The following is a 9,921-nucleotide window of genomic DNA, read 5'->3' as shown; positions in this document are numbered from 1 at the left end:
CATGCTTTTTGGATGATTCAAGTGCTGCGGTATCTTTTGGGGGAAATAAAAAAATGGATTACGTTCGCAAATATCTTATATTTCTTAAACTTTTCGCGATAACAACAAATACTATTTATAAAAACCAACATTTAAAAAATCGTTAACTAAATGATTAAGATTCATTGGAGGCGCTTTCATTGGAGGCGCTTTCATTGGAGGCGCTTTCATCGGAGGCGCTTTCGTAGCCTTCAGGATATTCGATGATCCAAATTTCCTCGGATCCGCTACCGCTATCATCTTGATCGTCATCATTTTCAACATCATCATCATCGTCTTCTTGCAAGTCGTTGGCAGACTCATCAGAATCCTGCGAGAATTCCCAGCGGAAACGACGATCACTGATCACATCATCATCCTGTTCCTTAACTTTTGAGGAGAGACTGGCGGCCATCACCATGGCGATGATACCTATGTAAATTGGATGGGATGGACTTGAATGATTTGGTATCCTTTTTCCGGCTTCCATTTCCAAACTCACCAAAGAACACGAAGACAACCTTGTTGGACTGCATATTTAATGATTGATTGTAGCTTGTGATGCTTTCGATGCTGAGTGAGCTTTTGGCCTCAACTTATATACCCAAAATTTGGCAAATGCCTTGCGAATCGTCTGAGTCGGTAGATAGTGTTTGACTACCACAAGATCAACGAAATGCCCTAAAATTCTACATAGAAACAACTAACAAAATATTAGCATAGCTATTGAGTTTGAGGCTACTAGTGAGTGATCAAGGTCAGAGCTTTCGGAATTTGCTTGGTGATTTCTGTTGGTAGAACCACGTTTATATGCTGTAAATTGGGTTGCGAATTGGGTGGTAGTAAAACATCTTAGATATATACTAATTGGATATACCTAATATTAATATTTCGGAGCATACACACATGCACACGTGTCGGTAACAGTGTTTTTTGTAAAGAAAGTAATCATAAAGTTATGATTACATATGCTGTGTCCAATAAAATATAAGTACTGAGTGTTCTTTTCTTCCAAGCATCTTAAGGTTAAGTATTTTAAATTATCTTAATAATACTGAAAATGGTATTGTGTTGCCAAATCTTTTTGTCACATTTTTCTTTGCTTTAAAATAATGCGTTATTTTTATTTTAAATTCATGTTAATTATATAAATGGAAGGTTACAGCTCAAAAGTATGCAGTAGAAATGTAAGGTAAAATATTTTGTATAACACACAGTATAAGTAGATTTCCGTGTATGTTTAAAGTATAAGAGTCGTGTGTTAAAGGTTGACCACTAATTCACAAGTTTGAAAAGTGTATTTACGTGTTTTTAAATGAATATTTAGATTGTAAAGTGCATTAAAAAGTGTAAATGGTTAGTTCTGCTCCTCGCAAGCATCAATCCAATCGTTGAATATATCAATTGCTTCCGTGAGATAGTTTACAGAAGTTTGAAACAATTCCTGACACACATTACAGGCAATTCTTCCCAGTTTTTTCTCCTTATCTCTAGGAATACTGTGCAATTAGTGGAATTAAACAACATTTGATCACTACTCACATTTTTACTTCACATGCCTGCTTGTGATTGCAGAAAGGACAATCGAAAAGTAGGGGCATCGGCTCAATGTTTTTTCTTCTTGGAGCTCCTTTGCGTTTGGACTTGCGACGACCGACGACCCATGGTAAATTGTACGGGAAGTTATATTTTAGTATCTTAATAAAAATACTTATTTTACTTGGACGCGTAAACTGCTGGCTATGCACTTTAATAATCAAATTATAGTGACAGTTTTTGCATCGGTTTCTTTTATTACATTTAAGCTAAAAAATTGATTAGATTCATTATAAAAATGAAAGACGATATAAATAATATTTTTAAATAATAAATAAATAATATTTTTGGGGTTATTAAAAATATAATTTTATAATTCTCTTTTCCACTAACGAGCTTAAGTGAGCTCAGTGAATTGTAATAATCTGTATAATATGCCTTTATCGCTTGTCTGTTTTTGTGTGGGGTTTCCAGTTCAAAAATTTCAATGTTGATATTGATCCGTTTGGATAGCTAGGATCTTCAATTGATTGAGCCCACATAAGTTGAGCATCTGTCTAGAGATCCTTTTAAGAAATACCTTGGGATCCCTCTTTTTACGTAACTCAATGTAGCAGAAAATCCCTTTGTCCCCGCCATTGTACCTCAGCAATCGATCGTGAGTCTGCCTTTGGGGCAAAGTATCGATTACGCAATTCGATTGAGCAGGCAAAATAGGTAGTTCGGTGCCCAAAGATGTGGGTCAAGTGTTTACCCGAGGAGTAGATTTCAGATGAAACGACACCAGATATAGACATGTTCCCACATCGCATAGGAACCTAAGGAACCCGGCAATGCGCTTTCAACATACCGAATTTTCTCTGGCTAAAGCGCCGCAGGACAAAACTCTGCGATGACAGCCAAATCTCTGTGGAGTGGTAAGGGATTCTCTGCTCGCAGCGTGAATTTTGAGATGGTCCGGTTTTTCGGAATGCCTGCTGCTTACCATATTAGCACCAGGACATCAAAGGACAGCTGAATGTGTCAACAGTTCTTGCCCAAACGCTGTCGGCAAGTTAAGAGAGTCGCAATTTTGTTCCCAAAGCCAGCATGAAATTTGTACTAAAGTTGGCAGCAGGATGCCGCATCTTTGCAGGATGCCCATCTGAATTTTAGCGGCATTTATTCCATTCGCCATGCTTTTCGATACCGCCTGCCTACTGAATATGTTTTCCGCCAAATGGGATTAATTTGAGATTTTTTAAATCGAGTAGCGAGTAAAAGTCTTAAGACCTTGCTTCCGCTTTTAACCCTCCTTTCTGCCAAATGGCATTGTATTCAGGATCTGCTGCTCCTTTTTCCTCCTGGCTAATCTCTACTGCTCACATCTTGGCCAGCTGCTCCGCACCGTTTGCCTTTTGTGGCTTGACCATTTCGCTTTGTTGTTCGGCTGCAACTTCAATGGGCCCGGCCAGGACTCGCGTCCATTGTCCTTTTTGTCCGTTCATTTGCTTAAACGCATCTTATCCTGTTAAAATGTGCGCCCGGCTTTCCGTTTCGCTGGAAAATTGATCTTTTTTGCAAATTTCCTCCTCAGCTCCTGGACTTCTGCTCCTTTTAGGACGTTCTCGAGTGCACACTAATTGAGATTTTCCTCCTTCTTTCATTATTATTGCTGGTAATGCAATACACGAGTTCCGCTTTCAAGTCGACGACAATGGAGTTCGAAAGAAAAGTTTTTGGAACAAGAATTTCAGAACAAAACGGGAATTGTAAGGTGTTTGTTGGTTCGTAGACTACTATATCCCATATATAATACTTGGCAAAAAACAGTAAAAAAAAAAGAATTTAAAATTGAACAAAAAATTCAAATTTAAATTATATAATTTTGAAATGACAATAATAATCCATTTTGATATTGAAAAATACTTAACAATTAAATTATATTTGTCTATAAGATGAATAAGTACCATAACTTAATAATTTCGAAACCAATTAATTGCACACCTGAGTGAATCTCAAATATCCGCTAAACGAAATGAGAACAATCATTAAAGCTGTTCTGTTCGGCCAATTAGATGTTCTAAAAGCCATAAAATTATTATTATATTGTTGGTGCCATTTTAGGTGCCCCATCCATATAAGAATTTTATTTCGGTTCCAATGCGAGTTCCATTTACATGTTCATGGCACACGCAGCGCATTCATAACCATATTTCATCAAAAATTCAAAGCGTTTCCCCCTGAAAAACATGATTATTAATTAAAATTCCCAAATCAAAATCAAATTACGAGTAAAACACAATAAAAAACGAGGAACATGAATAAATTTCCCCAGCACAAATATATACTTTTTGTTGATTGGGTCGAAGTTGGGGAGCGAAGTTGGCAGCCTGTCGCCAGCGGCTTCCGTCGCCGAACTTCTAGGAATTTCTGTAGCGGCGAAATGTGCTCGGAAAATGCATATATTATATACAAATTAAATTATGCATAATTTCCCTGTTTTCCTCTCTGCCCTCTAATTTTGTTGCCTGCATTTAAACCAAGCAGCGTGGGGCACGGGCAGCGGCACCCAACACCAAAACCATAAAACTGTCATAAGGCGCTGCCAACGAAATCGAGAGGAAAGGAGGCGACTGCCAGGAATCGGGAATTATTGTCTTCTGGGGACACATGTGTGACCAAGAACTACTTGCATATTATGAGGGAATTTGAAAAATAAAGAAGAAATACACAACATTTCTGAGGCGCTACACTATACAACGTGCTTTGGTTTTTACCTCCCAGTTGATAGAACAAAAAAATAATATTGAAATGAATTTTATACTTTATATTGCATATTTCAGTGCTCTTTATAATTCATTCAGTTATTTGTGTCATAATTTAATCTGCTATACATTTTAATTACCACACGTATTTAGATATTACTATAATTTTTAAGCATATTTCCACTTAACAGCACTATAGTCATCGATATTAGGCGGATGTTGTCCTTGGTAAAAGCATTCCAATAACCATTTCCTTTACAACCCTTACTCTGTTCTAGAGTGTAATAAAATTTCCATAAATTCAAAATGTTTGGTGCCCAATTAGCGTGTAAAATTGTCATAACCTTCCGCCAGGCGCCCTATCCGCAGGCACGGATCCAATCCAATCCCGATTCCGTTCCCGTTCCCGTTCCCAATTTGAATCCCAACCGATCAACAGGTAAAGAGTGATTTTATATGCGGCAGAAGGACCGCCGACCTGCGTGGGGATAATGCTCATTTTCATTCGGTTTCGCTGGAAAATTATGTCTGACGTTGGCGCAAAGTGCCCGGGGCATAGTTTTCCCCATTTTCCATATTTACCTCCGCTCGGTGCGCGTGGCTCGATTTAAATTATGATGACGCCAAGGCGCCAACTTGGCCTGCCTGCCATTTAATATTTAAAGGCACTCGAAAAAACTAGCATCGGGTCTTAAAAAAGTTACAATTATTCCTTGGCTTAGCATTAAAAAGTCTTGGTTCTATGTTCCCTTATTACCATTTTGTAGTAAACTAACATTTTAAAGTCAGTTCTTTTCTTAAGCTTAAGTTATTCTGTGAGTTTTTTACATGGCATCACTGGTTACATTTTTTTAGTTTATATACCTAAAAATTGTTGACCACTTATTTATATTTTAGGTGAGTAGGTTGAATTTTAAACTCATTTCTTATAGTGTTCTGTGCGCAGGGAACAGGAAAGGATAACAATGTTGGCCGGCGCTTCCACGGAACTATAAATTTTCCAGCTCATGATTACGCCAAGAGAAATATTAATTGGTCAGGAGCTGCAGCGGAGCAGCTGCCGCCTAATCTTATCAAATATTTGACAATAACCCAATTAGTAACCACCTACAGGAGGATCGAGAAAAGAACATCGGAACAACAAACAATCATTGCGCAAAAAAGGAAAAAAGGAGACCCTTTCGGACCTTAGTTCTTTTTATTTTCGAGAAATGCTACCAGGGAAGCTGACAGGGAGTAAGACATCAGCAGATATAGATGCAGCTGCAAATCGAGGACAATGATGTCAAGTCGGAGTCAAAAGATGCGCGCGTCAACCATAAAACTAGCCGACCTGGACAAAGGAGATAAGACTGAGGAAAGGACCGCCCTGAGGGGACATCCTTGCAGGACTCTCGGCGGGCAGCCAGAGCCTCTAATTTGTGAAACTTGCCTACAGTTTAGAAGGAGCGACGGGCCCATGACATTTGAGATTTTGCAGTCGATGATTTTCAATGCTGGACATTGTCAGATCCGAATTGTAAGGATTCTCGATCCGTCGGCCGTGTGTGTCGTGTGGATTGGGAAAAGCGCAACTGAAAAGCCACAAAGAGCTCCGAAAATTTGCCATAATCATGACATTTTGTTCGCCCTCCCTTTTGTCCTTCGATGCATTATTCTCTCTAAAAAGATCCTTCTTTGCCTCGCAGTATAATCGTTGTAATGTTGCATCTTTATCGTAGTTATGGCCGATCTCGCAGAATGGAGATACGACAGTGGATGATGACTTTGTTGTTGATATTGTTTGGGGTATTGCTCTTTTAATGTCTTTTTTAGGGGAAAATTGCTTACTCCAGGATTATTCAACAATAGGCTTAAGTCTATTGTTTTCTACAACTTCCTAAAACTCCAACATTTTCATAGTAAAAGCTACCGTTCTATGTAATTTCAATAGCTTAAAGTAAATTTTTGTCTTAGCCAGGACTTTAATCTTTAAGAATATAAGCTTGAATATGATTCATAAATGATTTCCCCTTCTAAAGTTCCCTTCTCTGCGATATAAGAGACCGCAAATATTTAACCCCCACAATGAATCCAATCAGCCCCAGAAACTACAACTACTCTGGTATCCAGCACCCCATTCAGATAAATATTCCCCCCGAACCAATCCAAGAAAATGCAGACCCAATTAAAATTAATTTTATTCAATTCGAAATCAAGTCCCAGCAGTGTCTTTTCAATTTCTTGCATTTCTTTGTGCGCCCGCTTAAGGAGCGATTATTTAATCTGGAGCTATTAATGCCGTGGGGTCCTCCGAGGGGCGGGGGGTGCTCCCCAGTTGGGGAGTATCCTTCGTATCCTTCGCTTGTTGTTGTTGTCCTTGTGCCCGGAATGCGAATCCAGTTAGTCAATGCTTATTGATGTTTAGTTGCTGCTGCCGAGCTGCTGTGGTATTATTTCACTTGCGTTTCCGCTTTTGGCCTTGTTTACTTTTGCGCTCGCTCCCAGACAAAAGCCCCCCAAAGATCCCCAATCCACAATTCACAATCCCCAATCCGCATCCTCCAATAAACCGAACAAGCCGCACTATGTTTTGGCATTTGGCTCACTTGTTTTTCCTTTTCGATGTGTCTCGCCTTTTTTCCTCCGTTTGCTTTCGTTTTCCTCCTGACTCCTGCGAATCCCTTGACAATGCAATAAATTGCGCAAAAATTGGAAAAATAGAATTTTAGCCGCACCACCATTTCCAATAACAGTGGCAATCCGCAGTACAGTTCATCTTGTACGAAACGTATGCTTAGTAATAAAATAATTAGCTTTCATTTCATTTCTTTAAAGCATTTTAAGATGCTTAGTCTGTGTTCTTACAAACGTTAGAATTATTTGGTCACAAAACAAAGTATTATTCATTAGCAGTATATGTTTATTATAATATGTAAAGATATATTTGATCCAGTACTTTAAACCTTCTTGTTTTTAACCATTATTAATATATTTATTAAATGGTTTCATTACTTGCTGTAACAAAAGTGTATTCTTTTTTCCGATTCTATTTATATCCCTTCCTTCAACGAATATTTAGTTGATTCTCGTTGAAGATCGAACTTATAGAAGCTTTACTGTACGCAACTAGGAAAAGCTCCTCTGGCTTTCACGCAATATATCCACCTCCGCCCCCTTGTCCATCCACCCCACTCCCTCCACGGAAATCAAGTGCTAAGCTTCCCACAACGCAATCAATTGATTTCTATTGTTTTGTTAAAATGTCGTGCCGGGTCCCCGACTTCCACCCATCCTCCAGGAGAAGTATCCCCCAACAATATTTCTGTTCTATTGGAGCTTTCATTTGTTGTTCGTTCGCCCCTTACTTTCTGTGGCATTTTTATAAATTGCTTTGTTGTGGTCTTTATTGAAATTTTTGAGGTTACTTTTGTGATTGTTGCTCCCGCTCCGATACAAAATAACGATGGAAACACCAACAAAAACCACTTCTAAATAAAAATGTCTATTATTTTTGTTTATTTGTTGATTTTACATTTGGCGTCTGTCGCACTTTTTGCATGTCCGGTATTCCAGTTCACTCTATATATTTTTTTGGGCCCTCTCTTTTTGGGTTGAAATATTCATGAGTTACGTTTTGGGTTGTAAATGAAAAACGCTCTTTTGGGGATTTATGGCAGTGACTTTTTTCACGGCGCTTCTTTCAATGGCTTGATAATTTATAGTTTCGGATATTCTGCTAAAAGGGTTCTTTATTTTTATTCAAATGTATTTTGCTAGTGGTGAATCGGAACATCGAATCTGGTCGACAATGTTGCAACTTTTGGTGTTCCATTGAACAGGACATAAATGGAGAGGAGACAGAAAAAAGGGCTTTGTGCAAGCGAAATTTATTTTGATTGTAAGATAAAGCGGTTAAGTGTGTGTTTCATTTTAATTGTAACCGAATTATTGGTAGTTATAAAGGTTTTTATTGGTTATTAAATTGGGAATTGAATCAATTACAGAATGATGCTTTGCAGCGTTTTTGCTTTTATTTATCAACACAGTTAAGCACTGAGAAATATAACTAGGTAATACATTGATTGATCCATTGAAATTTATAATAGGCAATAATAATAATGAGTATTTAATTTGGTGTTCGGAGCTCATTATCATCGCTCAGTTTGTATAAACAAGTGATGATTTATCACTGGCATGACCTAAGGATTCATCACTGCGACAATCATCCCAAAAACAGCACAGAATCCTCGCAATTTGATAAGACTATCTGATTTTTTTGAGTGGCGATGTATTGTGGAAGTGCGTGGATTATGTTCAGACAACACTTCAATAAAACCCGAATATATTTTTCATAATATCCTTGGCACATGGGAATACATTTATCTACTTGTATATTTTGATTTAATCTTTTATTCAAGGTTCACGATTTTTTAGCCCGCATCACCTGTTGAGAATATTCCTCCCAAATATTCACAGGCTCTATTTGCTCTGTATCCTACAGATGTGACTCAACGATCATAGGTGAGTCACTGATGCAAAGCCAAGCCGAACCATAAACTATCCACCAAAGATGTCAGGCCACAGATTTCTATCTCTGGCAAAACCCTAAAATCCATTAGATTTCTTTTGACAGGCGCGCGTTTATTAATACCAAAATTTTATGATTCCCCCAAAAGGAATAAAGGAATTGGTGCTGCGGCGATAAGCATCGAACTCGAGGAAGGGTACTACAAGGAATTGAGGTTTCATTTTTATGTAGTCTTACCTGGAACCACAAATATGACAAAGGTCGGGGTCGGGAATTTGGGACATCTGTTAGGGGCTACACACCTGTTGATAAGGCGGCTAATTTTATTTGCCGGCCATAAAAAACTTTTCCCCTTTAGTTTCGGTGTGAGTCGGGCCAAATTAGTCGATGATTTGTTCAAAGTGTTCAGCCAAAACTTTCGGTGAACTCTTACGTTGATCCTTAACCCCTGCAGCCCTTTGGGGCTTTACCAAATGAAGTGTGAATGGGCAAAACTTTGCCGGAGGCCAGAATGTAATCAAAATGAAAGTAAATAATAATAAAAAAAAGGAAAAGCAAACAGTGCCTTTCGGGCATCCTAACTGCCTGATTCTGTTGAATGTGCTTGTCCATTTAGTTTTGATAGACAGCTGAAAATGAAATCAATGCCTCAATCTAAGTCTAAGCCTTCACCTCGTCTTCCCTCAAGGATCCATCCTTTGAGGATGCACCCAACCGGCCGTACGCATCTTGTTTATGTTTGTTTGCCCGTAGGCATTTTATTATCCTTTCTACTGTGGGAAAAGAATATCCAGTCATAAGGGTACAGAGAGAGAAAACTGATCAGGTTCAGACCTGTTGATAATAAAGTGGATTGCTTTATTTCAGTTAGAATATATTTATTAATACTTTTGTTTTGTGCTTCGTGCACTTCCATTCAGTTTTACATTCTTTGAGCAAGTGACATAATTATGTTATTTAACATTACATTACATTTCATTACATTATCCGCGATCAGCTGATTCATTCTTATGCTAATTAACATTTCATATCAAGGCATACACATTTATTCCAACACGCCTCTTAAATTTGTTGTCTTGATTTTCTTTCATTACTTTAACTTTACAGCAT

General features: G+C 38.2%; 2 protein-coding genes and 1 long non-coding RNA gene across 3 annotated transcripts; all 3 read right to left on the bottom strand.

Annotated features, from left to right (window-relative positions):
• Window positions 1–154: 154 nt before the first annotated feature.
• On the bottom strand, window positions 155–560 carry LOC120450005 (rRNA-processing protein EFG1). The gene is made up of 2 exons (XM_039632719.1): window positions 521–560; window positions 155–450 (listed from the first exon to the last, which is right to left on the bottom strand). Exons 1-2 carry the CDS (start codon window positions 552–554, stop codon window positions 155–157), a joined length of 330 nt encoding a protein of 109 aa, XP_039488653.1. The 5' UTR covers window positions 555–560.
• Window positions 561–1,253: 693 nt separating this feature from the next.
• Window positions 1,254–2,351, bottom strand: LOC120449248 (transcription elongation factor 1 homolog). Its single transcript, XM_039631623.2, has 3 exons — window positions 2,309–2,351; window positions 1,561–1,765; window positions 1,254–1,508 (listed from the first exon to the last, which is right to left on the bottom strand). The coding sequence occupies exons 1-3, from the start codon at window positions 2,349–2,351 to the stop codon at window positions 1,376–1,378; spliced, it is 381 nt and encodes a 126-aa protein (XP_039487557.2). The 3' UTR covers window positions 1,254–1,375.
• Window positions 2,352–4,348: 1,997 nt separating this feature from the next.
• LOC120449438 lies at window positions 4,349–4,949 on the bottom strand. Its single transcript, XR_005616197.1, has 2 exons — window positions 4,884–4,949; window positions 4,349–4,779 (listed from the first exon to the last, which is right to left on the bottom strand). It is a non-coding gene; the product is annotated as an uncharacterized LOC120449438 (long non-coding RNA).
• Window positions 4,950–9,921: the final 4,972 nt, after the last annotated feature.

Source organism: Drosophila santomea, chromosome 3L, assembly GCF_016746245.2.
Source record: "Drosophila santomea strain STO CAGO 1482 chromosome 3L, Prin_Dsan_1.1, whole genome shotgun sequence".
In the NCBI taxonomy this organism is placed as follows: Eukaryota; Metazoa; Arthropoda; class Insecta; order Diptera; family Drosophilidae; genus Drosophila; species Drosophila santomea.
Note: the sequence above shows the minus strand (reverse complement) of the source record. Positions and strands in the feature narration are given on the sequence as shown.